The 19,401-nt window shown below is 38.4% G+C and overlaps 1 protein-coding gene across 4 annotated transcripts in view; it reads right to left on the reverse strand.

The window, feature by feature from the left end:
* Hsf5 (heat shock transcription factor 5) overlaps positions 1-19,303 on the reverse strand; it is a 40,056-nt gene extending 20,753 nt beyond the window's left edge. For all 4 annotated transcript variants that reach the window (XM_087191418.1, XM_087191416.1, XM_021248761.2 and 1 more), the window contains exons 1-2: positions 17,817-19,303; positions 10,807-11,181 (exon numbers count right to left, since the gene is read on the reverse strand). In XM_087191418.1, coding sequence (XP_087047544.1) covers positions 10,807-11,181; positions 17,817-18,429 — 988 coding nt within the window. In that variant the 5' untranslated portion in view covers positions 18,430-19,303. The remainder of the gene's footprint in view (positions 1-10,806; positions 11,182-17,816) is intronic.
* Between the last annotated feature and the right edge of the window lie 98 nt (positions 19,304-19,401).

The raw sequence follows: 19,401 nt of genomic DNA on the forward strand, positions 1-19,401 counted from the left end.
ATATTTACCTATATTTACCTATAAATAGTTATATTTACAGATGCAGTCTTAATAGGTTGAGTCTCTCTGAGACTCTCCAATACAAATGACAATCCGTTATAATATCACATCTTTGGATTAAACAGGGTAACATGTATTGAGCACCAACCATTCTCCAGGCACAGTGGTAGATCATCTACATGTATCAACTCAAACAGAGTCAGATGAAGCTACTTTATAAAATAACTCAAACTCAGAGATATTAACTTCCTAAAACTTACAAAGTTTATAGTGTCAGAGTCAGTAATCAAACTCCAAAGCACATGCTTTTTATATACCATATTTCCCTAAGCTTTTTTTTCCCTTCTTCCTGAAATGTAACATTTTGAATTGACTAGAATTTACTAGAATTCCACGTGCTGAATATCTTTAAGTGTCTTACTTTAGGGTTTTTTTTTTTTTTTGGTACTGGGGATCAAACCCGGGTCCTTGTGCTTGCAAAGCAGGCAGCGGAACCACTGAGCTAAATCCCCGGCAAAGTACACTTTTTTTTTTTTTTTTTTTTTTTTGGTACCAGGGATCGAACTCTGGTCCCTGAGCTTGCACAGCAGGCGGCGGAACCGCTGAGCTAAATCCCCGGCCCTTTAAGTGTCTTACTTTAAAGGTGTCCACATTTTTTATATTGTGGAGTGTGCTAATAAAATTACAATCTTACTCTCTAAACTTTGAAAGTAAATTAGCCTAAAGATTATAAAAATCACTTGAAATGTGTCCTTACTTTTCCATTATTGACTATTGATTTCTAGAAATATTTTTACATATCATGTGTAATTTAAGACATTAAATTCTTGCGGGGGATTTAGCTCAGTGGTGCCGTCGTCACCTGCCTTGCAAGCTCAAGGGCCTGAGTTCGACCCCTGGTACAAAAAAAAAAAATTAAATTATTTACACAGAAAAACTTTAAATAATAGAATTCTAGTTCAGATATAAATATTAAGGTTCAAATTCTCCAAGCAACATGGTTTTTAACAATTTTAGTGATTTTTAAATTTTAAAAAATTTTTACTAGTACCTGTTTGCATTATATAATGATTCAAGATGAGGAGTTGGTACATATTCATAACACATCTTAATTCTTTTTACTGCCTCTCCCCGAGTTTAATGATTTAAAAAATATACATACAGTATTTACTAATTGTCACATCAAATTCAAGTTGTCGCTTTCAACATAGATTAGGCAAATAGGTTCCTATACTTGATCTTTTGGAAGTTATTCAAATATGCAATTAAATATTTTTATTTTAATCTGACTTCCCAAGGGTTTTTGTTTTTTATTTTTTGGTTTTTGTTTTGTTTTGTTTCACTGTGCTGAGGATGGAACCCAGAGGCTTGCACATGCTACATCCCCAGCCTCCTAAATATCCTGGGAAATAAACTGAATTCAAATAACTAAAGACCAAGTGGGGTGTGTCAAAACCGAAAAAAATAAAGAACTTTTTTTCTGGAGCAGTAACAAGTAAGGAAAACCTGGCCCCCTAGTGGCAAGAAAAGATATAGTCAAGAGCTACAGGTGATTCTCCATCAGGGTAGGTAGGGAAACACTGTGTTTCATTACAAATAAATCAACAAAACGGTAACACTGATTTTTCTGATATTTCAATGTGCTGATTCTATTAATAAGATACATGCAGGGGCTGGGGATTTAGCTCAGTGGTTCTGCCACCTGCCTTGCAAGCGCAAGATCCCGAGTTTGATCCCTGGCGGGGGCTGGGGGGAAAAGGAAGAAGAGGAAGAGGAAGATACATATATTGACGGTGTAAAAATATTAAAGTAAACTTCTTGGAGAAGTAAACTAAAAGAACAAAGAATATGTTAAATATATAGATAGCTGACTTTACAAGAAAATAGCAAAACAGTGAATGTCCTTTAAAGAGTCCACTAACCTATGAAAAGTATAAAGGTACCTGTATGAAGAAAAGAAGAACTTTAATAGATTAAAGTCCTATAAGATTCCTCAATAGCTGTTTCCTTACCAGTGCAGTCCCACTTTGTATACCCAATAAAATAGAACAAACCAAGATATTAGTAAGTTTACTGAATAGAAAAACCTAGGTATAGAAATTCAACTATGTGCTTAGTGTATGACAAATTAACCTGCTGTGCATTATGAAAGTGCTAACATTCATATGCTGAGTTTATCACTGTCTTAAGATACATTCATCTACAAAAAGATCTTTTAAGCCAGGTTGTAGTAACACAGACCTGTAATCCCATCTACTTGGGAGGTTGAAGCAGGAAGACTGCAGCTTTGAGGTGAGCCTAGGCAACTCAGTGAGTCTCTGTCTCAAAATTAAAAATTTAAGAAAATGGGATGGGGATGTAGCTCAGTGGTAGAATACCCCTGCAGTAGATCCCCAATGCTGAAAAAGGGAGGGGGAAAAAAAAAGATCTTTAGGTGTCTTCCTGAAGACAGTGTTCACTTTAAGTCATTAAACTGTACGTAGAAGGAAAAAGCGTAAATAATGAACAGAAACCCCATTTCAGGTTGAAATATGAGACAATGCTTTTTGGTGGTGGTGGTACTGGGGATTGTACCCAGGACTTCATGGATGCTAGGCAAGCACTCTACCACTGAGCTCTTTTTTAAAAAATTTAAATTTTGAGCCAGGGTCTCAATAAGTTTCCAAGATGCCCTCAAAATTGCAATCTTCCTGCTAAAGTCTCCCGAGTAGCTGGGATTCTAGATATGCACCAGGGCTCTGGGCTACCTAACATGTTTTAAAATTTCTAAATAATACAAAAGCCAGAATTATTAAAAAGTATTACTCTCACTATAGATGAGGCAAACAAGTTTGTATACTTTATCCTATGGAAGCAATTCAAATTTTTAACTGAAATATTTTGAATCTGAATCTGCTCCAGGATAGCACAGTGTCAACAGTGAGAAAATACCCAAAACTATAAATGCTCAAAAGAAACAGTAAGTATAATAGTAAATTTTATCTCAAGATAAGTTCCTGGGTTAGTTAAATTTGTAGAGACAGAAAGTAGTTAAGTGAATACCAGGCCCTGGGAGGAAGGAAGAATGGGAAGCTATTGCTTAATGAGTAGTTTCACCTGGGTGATGGAAGTTTTGCCAATAATGATGATGGTTGCCCAATATTGTCAATATAAGTAGTGTCAATGCATCATACATTTAAAAATGATTAAGATGGTACATTGATATATTAGATATTACATAATTCCACTTATATGAGGTGTCTAGAGTAGTCATATTCATAGATAGAAAGGAGAATGATGGTTGCAAGGGCTGAGGGAAGAGAGAATGGGGAATTAGTGTTTCATGGGTAGAGTTTTAGTTAAGGAAGATGGGAAAAAGTTCTAGAGATTTATAGTACTGATGGTAAATATATTTAATGGCACAGAAAACAGTTAAAATGGTAAGTTTTATGTTATATATGTTTTACTACAATAAAAAGATGTATGTCTGACTGTGCTTTTGTTTTGTTTATTCTGCCAACCAAAAAGTTCCTGGTGCCAAGCTCTTTTCTATAAGTACAAAGTTAGGTTTCTTCAGAGAAACAAGCTACCTGAGCACCACCCCACTGGAGAACTTTTATAACCCCATACGTCTATATTTATTTGTGTACATTATGAGAATTAGAAGCCTAAAGGTTAAACTTTTTTTTGAGACAGGGTTCAGGTTGGCCTTGAACTCACTATGGAGCTAGGCTAGCCTCAAACTCACAGTGATCCTACAGCCTCAGCCTCCAGAATGCTGGGATTACAGGCATGTACCACCACACCCAGCCAAGTCAAACCGTTATTTATTTTTTTAACTTTCATTTTAATGTATTATTATTATCATTATTATTTTTGGTACTGGGGATCGAACTTGGGTCTTTGCGCTTGCGAGGCAGGCGGTCAAACCACTGAGCTAAATCCCCAGCCCTTTTTCTTTAGTTTTTTGAGACAGGGTCTCACTATGTAGTCTAGGCTGGCCTTGAACTTACTACAGAGCTCAGGCTGGCCTCAAACTCATGGTGATTCTCCTGCCTCAGCCTCCCAAGGGCTAGGATTACAGGTACACACCACCACATCAGGCATCAAGTCAAACCTTTAGAATTTAAATGTACTTGGCTGGAGAATAGCTCAGTGGTAGAGGGCCTGTCTAGTATGTACAAGATCCTGAGCTTGCAACCCTTTTTTGCCCAAAAATGGTTCAGAAAAACTTTCAAATAACTATTGGGCCAGGGATTTAGCTCAGTGGTTTCGCCGCCTGCTGCGCAAGCGCAAGGACCCAAGTTTGATCCCCCGGTACCAAAAATAAATAAATAAATAAGTAACTATGGGATTTGTTTTTCAATGAAAAATAAAAATATCACATGTAACCTGGTAGAAAAGTACATATTCTTATAAATTACTTAGCTTTTAAAGTGTTAATATATAGGCTTATTTGAGACAGATTTTAAAACATTTTATGTTTTAAACGTAAATAGTGTTTCAAATTTTATAAAATTGGTATGCACACATTAATTCATTTAGTTCCAGACCCAACTATTATCACTACTTTATAGAAAAAGGAATTGAGGCTAAGCGACATGAAATAATCCGCTCAAGGTGACATCAGCTGATTGAGTACAAAGCTGAGACTAGAACTAGCCCATCCTGTTCTAGAGATTATTTACCAGGGACCCCTTATATGCAAGCTCTGCTAGGCACAGAAGATACAGAAATAAGAATTAAGAGGTAACTCCACTTCCCAGAGCCCCCAGACTGGACCTCCCATGATAGCCATTCAAGTATATTTCCTCTGTTTGGACACAGTGTGTCAACCCGGAGCAGTTTTAATGCCACCAGCAGCACACAAAGGTAATCATTCCATCAGTGTCTGCACTGTCTACTCTGTCTAGTAATAACCAACTGTGGTGGACAGATAAGACAGAAGATTCCCTCAAAAGAAAAACAGGACAAAACCCCCCAAAAAACTTTTTATGAGAGGCAGGAAGACAACAAAGCACAATGGTCAAAAGACTGTACCCTTGAATCAGACTGCCTGGGTCTCTTTCTGAGTCTGCCACTGAACAGCTGTGCCTTAGTCCCGCCACCTATAAAATAAGGATAACTGCACTACCTATTTTATAAAGTTAGTATAAGGATTAAACAAATAAATATTGAAAAACACAACCCTATGATCATACTGATTGCTATATAAGTAGTTGTTAAAATATGAGATTAAAGGCAGCTATAATTTGTTTAATCAGTGCTTCGAGTTTAAAATGTAAACCTTGAAAAGAAAATAGATTTTCAGTTAACTCAGCATTATAATGTTAGTCAAAGGAAAGAATACCTCCAGGGCTGTGGAGGTGACACACCTGTAATCCTAGCACTTGGTGTGGTTGAAGGAGGAGGATCCCAAATTTTAGCTAAATTTGGGCAATTCAGCAGCTTAGTGAGGCCTTGCATTAAAATTCAAAAAAAAAAAAATTCAGCTCAGTACATAGGCCCTGGGTTCAATCTCCAATGCTGAAAAAAAAAAATCTCAACATTCCTCAAATACAGGACCCTCAGTGTAAATATGTATTTGTGAATTTTACATATTTTCAAATATATAGTGGAGAACGTAAAGGTCTAAAATGAAGAGTTTTTTAATAAAATAGGAAAATTAAATCATAGGTGATACACAAAATAATATTAGAGAAAAAATGCTCTAGATAGGGCAAGACTAAAGAGTCAACAAAGAATGGATAAAATGACATTTTATCTTTGAAGGAGAGATCAGAATAGAAAAAATGTAAACCAAGAAGGCAAGGAAAACTAACACTTCAAGGGAAAGACAAGGAGATTCTGATGAGCCATTTTATGAGTCAGTCTGATAGCAATTTATTAATTTCAATAGTGTGGTTTTACACTAGAGAAATTAAGAATTTATGAAATATTACAAAATTTAAAATTTACTGGTTATACTATTTGAAAATCAGGTTGAAGTATTTTTATTTTTTTGGTACTGGGAATTTAACTCAGGACCTTGCACTTATGAAGCAGGCAGTGGAAACACTGAGCTAAATCCCTGGCCCTCAAGTTTATTTTTAATTTTTTTTTTTTTGGTACCGAGGATTGAACTCAGGTCCTTGCACTTTCGAAGCAGGCACCAGAACCACTGAGCTAAATCCCCAGCCACCTCAAGTTTATTTTTAACACAACTAATTTTTTAATGAAGTTGAGTGTTGTTTTTTATTAAAGTCTGATCCAAACCTCATCACACTGTTCACTTTGAAAGGACTGAAATATGACCACTATGCCAAAATTAGTCTTTTTATTATGACTTAGATGAATTTGGGAGTGATTATTATCTTGACTCTGAGAGCAATATTCTTTTTAACTCTAGGAAAGTCATTTATAATGCTGTTCATAAATAGATACTCTAAATATTGGTTCAATTTTTGTACTTTTTGTCTCTTTCACTCATAATTGGAGAACTTAAACATTTATACAGTATTTTTATGGCACTTTTTTCCACAGCAGGTCTTTTACATTTAAAAATACAACTTTTTACTTATAGTAATCTTTCATAATGAGCCAGGCATGGTGGCGCACACCTATAATCCCAGCACACAGGAGGCAAAGGTAGGAGAATCCCAAATTTAAGCCTACCCTGGGCAATTTAGTGAGACTTTGTCTCCAAATAAAACTAAAAAAGGACTGAGGATGTAGCTCAGCATAAAGGCCCTGGGTTCAATCCCCAGTACTACCAAAAAAAGAAAATTCAGAATGTTCAAGGGGCTGGGGGGTTAGCTCAGTGGTTCTGGCGCCTGCCTCACAAGCTCAAGGTCCCAAATTCAATCCCCAGTACCAAAAACAACAAAAAACCAAAAACCAATAGCAGAATGTTCAAGGCAATTTTGACTACTTTGTATCACAGAAGTATTCTATGCATTAGAAGTCATTGTGAGATCATGAGATTTTTTTTCTCATCATCTCAGAAAATTTATAGGCATTTCAACTATCCTTATTAAAGAAGACTGACAAAATATAAATAAAAAAACCCAGAAGAGCCAGGGGTGGTGGTGTACCCTTGTAATCCCAGCACTTGGGAAGCTGAGGCAGGAGGATTGCCTTGAGTTTGAGGCCAGCCTGGGCTTCATAGTGAGTTCAGGACAGACCGAACTGAACTACACAGCAAGACCCTTTCTGAAACAAACAAACAAACAAACACCCCAAAAGATTCTCTCTTATATGCAGTGTGTGCTTCCAGAGCAGCCACAGCACTTGTTTGGGTTTTTTTCTTGTTTTCTTCCTTCAGTGCTGGGGCCAGAACACAGGGCTTTTCCCATGGTAAGTAAGTGCTCTACCAGAGCTACTGTTGCAGCCTCCTTCCTTATTTTTTTTATAAAGCAGCTCCTTCCTATTCCTCACCTTAAACTCCTGGGAACACACACATACACACACACACACACACCCCCCATCAGACTCAAGACCTTGCACTTGCTAGGCAGGGGCAATGCTACTGAACTAAATTCCTGGCCCTTCTTTCTTTTTTTTTTGAGACAAGGTGTTCCTATGTATCTCAAGCTGGCCTAGAACCCATGGCAAACCTCCTTACCTCAGCCTCCCAAGTGCTAGGATTACAGGTGTGTGCCACCAAGCCTGGCCTGACAATTTTCACTTTATAAATTTACAACCAAGCTAAAATATTTTTCAGAAACACATCGAAAATCAAGCAATTTAACAAATAATGTATCTATAATGAATAAATAATATTAGTTGGAGCATTTTCTGGTGAATAATATAGAAATGGCTCTCATAAAACTTAAAACTTGGAGTTTCTGCAAGGATTATGGGGAATTTGAAACACATTTTCCCATAAAAACAATATCCAGACTACAACCATATGTACCTTCAGATGAAAGTAATATAGTACCCAGTCACTATATTTTCCAGAGGAAAATACCTCCAAAATTCTGATTGGAAGATCAGAGCACATTTCTCTGTCTCCCTATACAATCCTTCCAAATTTCAACTCCCTAAAAGTTTCTGAGACTTCAGCAGTTTAATAAAAGGAAAGGGAAACACTTATTGGTGAAAGGAGGGAGAACTGTCTATTTGGGCTATAGAATGTAAAACAAGTATAAGAAAGACAGAGTCAGTCTCTCTCTCTCTGTCCCTTTCTCTTTCTCTCTCTGTCTCTGTGTGTGTGTCTCTCTCTCTCATGCATACATGGAATGCACCCAAAATCATAATTTATATAGCAATGCCTAATTTAATAAAATATTGGAATAGAGCCAGGCATAGTGGGGCACGTCTGTAATCTCAGCTACTAAGGAGGCTAAGGCAGAAGGATTGCCTGTTCAAGACCAACTTGGGCAACATAGCAAGACATTAACTCAAAAAATAAAACAAAATATTGAATTAAACTCTCCAATGATAAAAAAATATGGCCCTATTCATTGCTATATTCAAGATATATAATGTGTAAATATGAACCAGGTATGGTGGTACACACCTGCAATCCCAGCACTCGGCTGAGATAGGAGAATCGTAAGTTCCAGACTAGCTTGACCAACTTAGCTAGAGCCTATCTCAATTTTTTTTTAAAGGGGGATAGGGTGCGAACATAGCTCAGTGAAAAGACCCTGGGTTCAGTCCTCAATACAGTAAAGAAGAAAAAGATATACCATATAACATATGAACATGAAATTAGTCATCTATTTTTAAAGATTGCACATAATTTTTTCTTTAAAGAAATATCTGGAGGGATATTAGGCCTTTCAACATAAGATGGTAAACTTTTTTTTGCTTTCTAATAGGTAAAAAATGATCAAAAGTACTAAATCATTTTTACTCCATACATATAATGCTCCCCTTTTTCCTTCTCTAATCCTTAAAGTAGTAGCTCTAAAAATATAAAGAACTCAGTCTAATTTAAATTTAGTTTTGTTATTATAATATCATTAAACTTAAAAGCTTTGAAAAATAAAGCAATCCCTTTTGCTTCTATATTTAGGTAGACTGCAATGAGCCAATAAATAAAAGTACATGGTTCAATGTTAACAGTTAGAAAATAATGAATTTTGTTAGAAATAAAATAGACACCAGATTTATAACTTTTATGTGCTAACAGATTACTTAAATTTGAGAGAAAACTAATGAATTTTCCAGATTTTTAATTCATAGGGCAAAGAAATGTTCCGTTCCGTTTTCTGAAAGCTTTGACTTTTCTTTCTGTTGGCCCATTTTATAATACTGTGCAAAGTACAATACATGATGAAACAACACATACCACTGCTATGGTGTTTCAGCAAAGTAGAAAATAATTTAAATGAAATGGTCAGATTATCATCTTGCAAAAACCTACCCAGGAAAACACATTTTTTTTTCTGAGAAGGAAAATCGATGGTCATTATCATAAGGAGTCCCAGTTAATAGCTTGGGATCTACCAGCATGACCTCAAAGTGGTTGGATGAACTCCAGATCAGTTGCCATTGTTAGTTTTTCCTTCTGTCTGTTATTCCCCAGTCCTTAGTTGTATAAGATTAACATCACAGGAACTTCAGGATTTATCATATTTTAGTAAAGAATTTAATTTTCTTGGTACTGGGGATCGAACACAGGACCTTGCACTTGTAAGGTATGTGCCGTGTCACTGAGCTAAATCCCCAGCCCAACAGAGTATGGTTTTTCTACTTAGAACTCGTTTTTTGGGGGGTTTTTTAAGTGATCTTTTTTTTTTGAAAGGAATTTATACTTAGACTCTTAAGAATATGCTTTTTCATTAAACTTTATTATTACCCATTGAGGTTTGCCTTTGCTTGCTTTTGTTTTGTTTTTTTTGTCTTTTTTGGTACCAGGGATTGAACTCAGGACCTAGTGCTTGCCAGCCAGGTGCTGTGCTGCTGAGCTACATCCCTGGCTCCTAGTTGTTTTTTTGGCACCGGGGATGGAACATAGGACCTTGGGCTTGCAAGGCAGGTTCGGTGCCACTGAGCTAAATCCCTGGACCCCCAGCCCTTTGTTTTTGTTTTTGTTTTGTACCACGGATTGAACTCAGGACCTTATGTTTGCCAGGCAGGCACAGTACTGCTGAGCTAAATCCCCAGCCCTCCCTTGTTTTTGTTTTTTGAGTCAGTGTCTCACAATGTTGTTCAGGCTGGCTTTGAACTCCCTATGTAGTCCAGGTTGGTCTCGAACTTGCAGCGATCCTCCTGCTTCAGCCTCCCAAGTGCTGGGATTACAGGTTTATGCCACCATGCCCAACTTAAAATTTATTACTAAGATATTAAAATGATTTCATTATGAGCTAACCTCATCTATAAAATTAGAAAATAAAAATATATAATATATAAAAAAAATTGTTAAAAACAAAACAAAATAAACACTGCACCAAGAGAAGAGTTAAAGTAAGGTTCCAGGGGGCTGGAGATTTCACTCAGTGCTTCTGACACCTGCCTCGAAAGTGTAAGGTCCCAAGTTCAATCCCCAGTACCCCCCGCAAAAAACGTAAGGTTCCAGGGTATTAAGTCTCAATTTCAAAACTAGAACACATTTTGAGGATACAAAGGTTTCACTAAAACCATATACCCTTACAATCCTTAAGAACATAATGAAATTTTATATACTGTTTAAAAATGTGTCCTGCTAAGAAAACTTTGATATTCTTGGGTGTACATTCCTAATATTTTTGTTTAAGCCCACAGAGATTAAAATTAAAAATATAAATGCAACACAAAACAAAAACAAAATTATAAAAAGATATTTTAAAAGATTTAAAAATATAAATGCTATTATAAACTACCTCAATAGAAACCAGTGAACTTGGATCCTCATACCTGTTGGATAGTAGGCTTGGGAGAACTGTGCTGAGGGTGTGTAGTTATTATATTTTTGGGAGGAGCTGACCATTGTTTGAGGACCTTGTTGAATGTGCACAGATGTGGTGCTGGGCTGCAGTGTATAGGTAACCTCAGTCGGAAACCTCTGCAGCACAGGAAATGGAACCCCCTTATCTGAAAAGGTAGGAGACGTCTCCACTTGTCCAGGGTGCATCCCAAGGGAGTTCTGCCATGTTCTGGGAGGAATCGGGGTCCGATCTAAACCTTTCAGAGGGAAGGTACTGTGGTTGTGGGATGAAGTTGATACGTAGGAATAAGGAGACAAACTATCTCGCCGGAATGACCGGTGAAACTGTCCTATAGCCACTGGTCCTGCGTAAAGAGAAAAGCACATTTATCAATTTTGTATTATACCACGAGACATAGCAAACCAAAGATAAAAAACTACTGTTCACTTAACAGTTATTTTTTAACAAAAGTTTAGTTTGGGTAAAAAACAAGATCAGAATTCCAGATATGAGATTGCACATATAATGATGAAAGAATAATAAAGTAAACTTTTGCTTGGTTCTCAGTTTGACTGTCATAAGAGGTAAAGTGACCAAATACTTACAGGAAATCAAAGGTTAAATTAAATATTTGATGTTAAAAGCCTTCTACAGATGATTTAGCCATCCTACCTTTCACCTCATTTGATGGACCAGATTTTTCCAGTGTATTAGCTACTCCCTAGAAGTTTTTCATCCATTCTTTCAAACCATTTAAAAACTTTAATAATAAGCAGAAGAACAGACATCTTACAATACACATAAAAGAATAAATATATAACAAATAAGAATTACAATACACAGCTGGGTGTCATGGCACAAATCTGTAATCCTAGCACTATGGGAAGCAGAGGCAAGAAGATATAAAGTTCAAGTTCAGCCTGGGAAGTTTAGTAACATAGTGAGATCCTGTCTCAAAAAATAAAAAAAGGACTGGAGGTGTAACTCAGAGAAAAGGCTCTGGGTTCAATCTCCAGTTCTAGAAAAAAAAAATCTGTATACATATACCCTATATATATAATATGTATAACACAAGCCAAAAAGAAATATAATGCTATTTGCTTCCTTTCAATTAAAAAATCTTTGTAGAAAAGTCAGGATTAAAAAGTGTGACTTTGGGGCCAGGGATTTAGCTCAGTGGTTCCGGCGCCTGCCTTGCAAGCAAAAGGTCCCGAGTTCAATCTCTGGTACTAAAAAAAAAAAAAAAAAAAGTGTGACTTTGTTTTCTTCACCCCTTATATCAATCAAAAATTTTCCTTGAGCTTCTTTAAAGTATTTCTAGTATTGACCCAGATAGCAGTGGTTTTCAAACCCTGGATTAACAACTGAATTACTGGACGAAGTTTGTTAAAAATCTACATATTCGGGTTCAAATACCTGATATCTGAAACATATTTGCTTTCCCTTACTTAGCAAGGCAAAAAAAAGAAAAAGAGATAAGGAATAGAGAGAAAAGGCAACAAGAAAGGGAAGAACATAAATGTTGCAGGCTGAACTTAAAAATTATGATTTTTTAATAGAAACAAAACTAGCTAACTTATTCCTAAGAAGAGTTTTCTGAATTAAATTATGTGGTTCACAAATTTCTTTCTATTTATTTTATTAAACTAATCTGTAAAACAAAGTGCTACTCAGGTACTAAACTATATGTTGAAAGATGGCACTCAAATTTTTATTTTTCTGAATAAATCATCATATTACACGTCTCTCATTCTATTTATCTGGTGTTTTATTTCCTTAAAGAATAAACCATTCAACAAAAAATAGTACTAAGAATCAACAAATGAGATCATATCAAAATAAAAAAACTCCTGCACAACAAAGGAAACAATCAACAGATTGAAGAGACAATCTACAGAATGGGGGGAAAAAATTGCCAGCTATTCCTCAGACAGAGGACTAACATCTAGAATTTATAAACTACTCCAAAAAAAAAAAAATCAGATCTCTCAAAATAAAAGACCCAATCAAGGAATGGGCAGCAAAAATGAATAGACACTTCTCAGAAGAAGTAAAAAAAATACATGAAAATATGTTCAACATCACTGGCCATTAAAGAAATGCAAATTAAAACAACACTGAAGTACCATCTTACTCTAGAAAAAATGGCTACCATCAAAAAATCAAAGAATAACAAATGCTAGCTGTGAGTGGGGGTTGGGGGAGGAATCCTTCTACATTTTTGGTAGGAATGTAAACAACTACAACCACTATGAAAATCAGTGTGGAGATTCCTCAAAAAACTAAAAATAGAAATTCCATTTGACTCAGCTATTCCCCTTCTGGGTATCTTCCCAAATGAGTTACAGTCATCACATTAGAATGACACGTGCATACTCTTGTTTATAGCAGCACAATTTAGAATAGCTAAACCCTGGAAACGGCCTATACGCCAATCAAAAGATGAATGGATAAAGACAATGTGGTATTTATACACAATGGAGTCCTACTCTGTCATAAAGAAAGATAAACTTGAGGTACTCTTAGGTAAATGGAGGCAACTTGAGACCATAACGTTAAGTAAAATACGTCAGACACACAAGTTTAAATATCACATGGTTTCTCTTATGAGAAACTAAAAAAGAGACACAGAGACAGAATGCAGAATAGAAGATAAACAGGAAGTACGGAGATGTTTTCCAAATGCACAGGGGATCAAGAGTTGGAAGGACTAGGAGGGAGGGGAGGTAAAGGGGATGGGAAAACAAAAAACTTAAAGGAAAAATACAACTTTTGGGAATGTGAAAGGGACTGAGTTAGAAGGAGCAGGGAGAGAGGGAAGGGGTAGGGGATGAGGAAAGAAAGAAAAAAGAATTAAGATATATTATGTACATGTACGAACTCCCCACAATGAATGTAATCATCATGTACTGCAAAATGTACTAATAAAAAAGGATAAAATAAATAATTCATTTATGATTTTTTAAAAAAGAATAAAACATTCATACCAAGAATAAACAAATATATTTACACACACTAAACACATTCTGGAGTCCTGAAAATCAAGAGGACTTTATCTAATGGGGAAAAAAATCCTAGAAGTCCAGAAGACTGAATGTGTTCAAATGATAGACCTCTTAGAAATGATTTTTCTTTTTTCCTTTAAAGTACAAAATGTAACTTTTGTGATGGTACTTGTCTAGCAATCCCATATGTACACATGCATTGAACTCACCACTGACAACCCTTTGTTTTCCTAAAGAAACTTACTCTTCACAACAAGTGTTTCTGAATGTCTCAAATTGTCCCTCATTTGATTTCTCCTTGGATGGCTTATGTACCAAACTTACATACTGCCTACAGCATGCAATATCTCACTAGTTCTTCTGACCTCTTCTAGGATAGCTGAATATCAATAATTTATGCAGCTAATTAAAGAATTCTCTACCTTGATTTCTCAAATTCTAGTTCTATTATGATAAACTCTAAGTCATAGCCAATTATCTATTTTAGATGCTGATAACATTAAAATACTGTCAGGACTAGAAGGGTATCCCTTTAACTTTGTGTTTTTTAAATAAAGAACTAAAACATGCTCAACTCTTACTTATTCTTCAGTTAAGGGTTACCTCATAGGGCTCTGTTCTGACCAATTTTGTAGAACATCACCTGTATGTCTCCAAAATATCTTTAAAACACATTTGGCCATGTTTCAATCCAGAATTCTAGAAATATAGGGCAGGATGGATTTCTGTTTTTAAAGAGTTTCTTCCTTTTATGAAAGTTAAAATAATCAGTTCCCAGAAAGGAATCCCAAAACCTGTCTGTTGAGCCTGAGCAAAAAGAGAGATTATCTACTTCTCAGGCTTGTTACTTATTTTATTTATTTATTTATTTATTTATTTATTTATTTATTTATTGAGACAGAGTCTCTCTATGTAGTCCAGGCTGGACTTGAACTCACTATGTAGCCCAGGCTGGCCCAAACTCATGGCGATCCTCTTGCCCCAGCCTCCCAAGTGCTGGGGTTACTGGCATGCACCACCATGCCTGGCTGCTACTTATTTTAGAATGGTTTGACAAATGCTGGAAAACAAATTGCCACTAAAAACAAAATTTAAAAAGGAGACCAAAAGGGAGAAAACGGGATTTTCACATTTCTTATCATGAATATTATTGGAAGATGAACAAGACAGTTGGCTCAATGGATCTAAATAAGAGAACTAGGTCTTAAAATAGGATTCTACTATAAAAGAGAAGTATGCTATGTGGTCAGGCATAAATCAAGGCATGATTCAAATAAAATAGAAATTAGGGGTTGAAAAAGAGAAGCACTAAGAACTTAGAACACAGAATGAGAACAAAGTTGTGCCAATATTCTTAAATGTATGATAGAATTACTTTCCACCTAAACCCATAACACAATTCCCTAGTGAACCAAGCTTATAGCGTGGACAATCCACACCTGTGTCCTCCTGCACACACCAATAGGTAGAATGGTAAAAATAAAATAGAAAATGCATAAAAATGACAATCACCTAGGCATACATAAATTGGCATGTCACCTACATTGAAAAAGTATGAATTAAATTTTTGCTTTTCAACAATCTCTAAAATGATGATCAAGCTGGGTGCTATGGCACACACCAGTAATCCCAGCACTTGGGAGGCTGGGGCAAGTGGATTACCATGAGTTCAAGGCCAGTCTGGACTACATAGTGAGACCCTGCCTCAAAAACCTAAAGGGCCGGGGATTTAGCTCAGTGGTTCCGGTGCCTGCCTCACAAGCTTAAGGTCCCAAGTTCGATATCCGGCACAAAAAAAACTCCAAAAAAACAAAAAATACAAGTTCGATCCCCGGTACCAAAAGCAAAACAAAAAATAAATCAAATAAAATGATGACTAACTGAACTATAAGTGGACAAAATCAGATTCTAGACAGCCTTTATATTTCTCCAATTAACATGATCTCTATTTTTACTGGGTATTATTATTATTATTATTATTATTATTATTATTATTATTTTGGTACCAGGGATCAAACTCGGGTCCTTGCACTTACAAGGCAGGCATCGGAACCACTGAGCTAAATCCCCGGCCCTACTGAAGTGGTTATCTCATTTCTCCCAAGAATGTATTTCCAGTTTTTTCTTGTTTTGCCTTCTAGAGACTGAACGGGAGGGGGGTGGGTGGAATAAAAACATCTATTTCAACTAATTCTGCTAAATGTATGCCACGATATTGTCTCTACTGTCTTTCCCATATAATTCCTCACCAAAATCAATTTCCATCACCTGGAAGTGACTTACTATGCCTTTAGAACTCCCTTAGAACATTCCTATGCCATTGCTATTTTCCCAACTTGTTAATAGAACTCTTAGACCCTGACCTTCTAAACTGCACACACAACTCAGTCCTTTAATGGGCCTAACTTAAATTGAACATAGTGTTATTTGTATGTTTAAATTTTTTTCATAAAGCAAAAATAACCCAGATTCATTATTTCTCTCTTCTCCCCCTGCCCCTCTCTGTTTCATGTGCAATATGTGTTTTTAGAGAGGGTTTTTTTTTTAAATTTTGTTTTGTTTTTTGGTGCCGAGGATGGAACTCAGGACCTTCTGCTTGTGAGGCAGGCAGCAGAACCACGGAGCTAAATCTCCGGGCCTAGAGACGGTTTTAATACACAGTCCAGGCTGGCCTCCAGCATACCATGTATCCCAGGCTGGCCTCAAATTTGAAGTTCTTCTGCTTCAGCTTCCAGAGTGCTGGGATTACAGGTGTGTACCACCATGCCCAGCTTCCAGTTTATGTTAAATCCATGTTAACATGGCAGAAATGTTTCTATTACTCTCCTGATCAAAGGTGAAGAATGAATTCTCATTATTATATCCTGTTGCTGTCTTGATATAGTGCTTTGTATCATGGACTCTTTACACAAATAAAGGGAATATTGTCACCTTCATCTTTGTGGCAGAGTAAAAAGAGGATCAGAAACCAAGATCATAAAAATAACTCACTGTCACAAAGGTTTCTGAACTTTTACTCACTACAGATTTATACATGGTTTTTTTCAGTGCTGAAAGATTATAGACAATAGTGAAAAATCCAAAGACTGTACATGTGTAAAATTCTTTTGAACTAGAACAACTATAAAAAAAACATTTTTGCCTTACATTTGTCTAATAATACATCTTGGGTGTCAAGCTCTCATTAGCTGCAATCAATGTTTAGTTAATTCCAAATGGAACAATATCTTGGAAATCATTTATTATATTTTTGTCCATAAGATATGTAAACAACGTTTACCATTCTACTTATTACTTGGAGCTTTAAAGGTAGTTGTCATTACCACTTCTTCCAAGATTTCTTAGGTATGTCAATAGCTAGAAAGTGTCATGTTCTTTCAAGGAACTTTCATTCAAGGTTCCTTTTCCAGGTTTCCTTGGATGGTATAATGTTCTAAATTTTCTTGGCTGTAACTTTGTCCCATCCCCCCCCCCCCCTTTAACCTGCAGAGTTCTGCTTCCCGCTGGAGCAAGGAGGCCCTTTGGGTTTCTTTCAGACCCACTACTTCAACAAAGAGCTACTTAACCTAGATGGTCACAGTGGAAAGCGTGGGCCTTGGGAAGGTAAATGGCTATGAAGTTTTGAGAGTAGGTAAACTCTTGGGGTTCCATCTGGTACAATTTCAACTGTTGGGGTTCAAACTCAGGGTTTCAACCCTTAGGGAAGGGTGGAAAGAGACCGTAAAGCAGCGTCCATTTTGGTGCTGGTGGACTCAGAAAGGGCTAAATGCTTAGGAACCCTTTCAAGAGAAAGCACTAAAGGCCTCGTGTGCTGGTGCTTGCGGGAATGATGGCGGTGACGGGACACCGGCAGTTTCAGGGGGCACAGCGCAGGCTCTGAAGCCCTTGGGTACCTCAAAGGTGCGACGGGCCATGCGCTCTGCAGTGGCCGTTGTTCCCTGGCACCCCTGCGCCCCAAGGAGGGCAGGTTAGGGCCCGAGTAGCCCCGACTCACCTTGCGGCTCCGGCCGAGGCCCTGCCAGCTGCGGAGGTGACTCGTGATTCCGCAGCAGGGAAGCGGAGATGGAGGCCGAGGCCGAGGCGGAGGCTGACGTGATGAGCAGCCGCTGGAAGCGGTTGGGCGGGCGGCAGGGCACCTCCAGGCCCGCCGCCAGCTTGGCCTTGTTGGCGCTGGTAAGCCTCTTGAGGTGCACTAGCAGCTGCGGCTGGTCCCGGCGGAAGTGCGGGCTGTGGAAGTGGTGCAGCGGCCCGTCGCCTGCCGGCCCCCCGGGCCCCGGCCCCCGCCCCGGCCCCGGCCCCGGCCCACCCAGCACCACCTTGCGGAAGCCGTAGAGGTTGAGCTGGCGGATGAAGCTGGTGAAGTTGGTGGTTTTGAAGAGCTCGGGCTCAGCCCCGGGGGCCCCGACCCCGCCGCTGCCGCCCCCGGCCCCCGACCCCGGGCCAGGTGGGCTGAGCAGCTCCGCCTCGAAGAGCGGCTGGTCGATGAGCAGCCCCTCGCCACGGCCGTCCCAGCGGATGGAGCGGTACCGGGGGCTGTTCACCAGCCGCCACAGCTTGGCGGGGAAGTTGTTGGGGTTGATGGGGGTGGAAAGCAGTGATTCCTCCATCGCCCCTGACGGGCCCTGGGCCTCGCCCCGCCGAGCCTGGCTCCCTCTACCACCCCGTTCTCGTTCTCGATCACCCTCGGCCTTCTCTTCGCCCTGCCCCCTCCTGCCAGCGCCCGGCCTGGACCGTTGGCGGAGTCCCCGCGGCAGGCACGGCCAATGGGGCCTCGAGTTCCCGCCGCGCGCTCCCGTTGGCGGCCGAGGGCACGCGACTCCGCAGAATGAGGTATTCCCTCCGTGACCCCACACGGCCTGCTTCGGGAAGAGGAGCGCTGCCCACCAGGGAGATCTAAATCCTGCAAAAAAAGAAGCCAGTTACCCACCTCCGAACACGAAGGGTGGGACACTTGAGCCTAGCGGGTGTGTGGCATTCAGAATGCAGAAGGATGCATTAGCCGACAGTCAGTCCTTCCTGAGAGCAAAGGGCCAAACTTTACTAACAGGTGAATTGCTGGTCTCTCCAAATCAAAATGAAGGGGTGAGGTACAATATCCTAAATCAATGAATTCATTTTATTTATTTTTTTGGTACCCGGGATCGAACTCAGGGCCTTGCGCTTTCAAGGCAGGCAGCGGAACCGCTGAGTTAAATCCCTGGCCCAATGAATTCATTTTAGATAGTAGCATTTTGTATCTTTAAAAATACACTCACTCAGGCCAATGTTTTGCTCAAGACGGTTGATTCAAGATTAAATAAACACTGAGGTGTCTGGCAAAAGGGAATCACGAGAATATAAGTACAATTCTGTGTGCTTCCTCAATCGCCACTGGTGACACTGCAGACACAAAAGAGAAATCTCACTTGAGATGGGACAGAATTCTACAGAATCCGTAAGAATAAATCCCTACCCAGTCAATGAATACAAATATAACAAGAGCTGTGCTGATTAAAAAGAGTAGTCCATTTTAAAAACAGAAATTGTCAGAAGACGATGCAAGTTTTTTTATGAATAGAAGAACAATGAGTATTATGTTT

This window comes from Heterocephalus glaber, unplaced genomic scaffold, assembly GCF_053883595.1.
Source record: "Heterocephalus glaber isolate CG9 unplaced genomic scaffold, H.glaber_assembly_v1.0 deba00001564, whole genome shotgun sequence".
NCBI lineage: Eukaryota > Metazoa > Chordata > Mammalia > Rodentia > Bathyergidae > Heterocephalus > Heterocephalus glaber.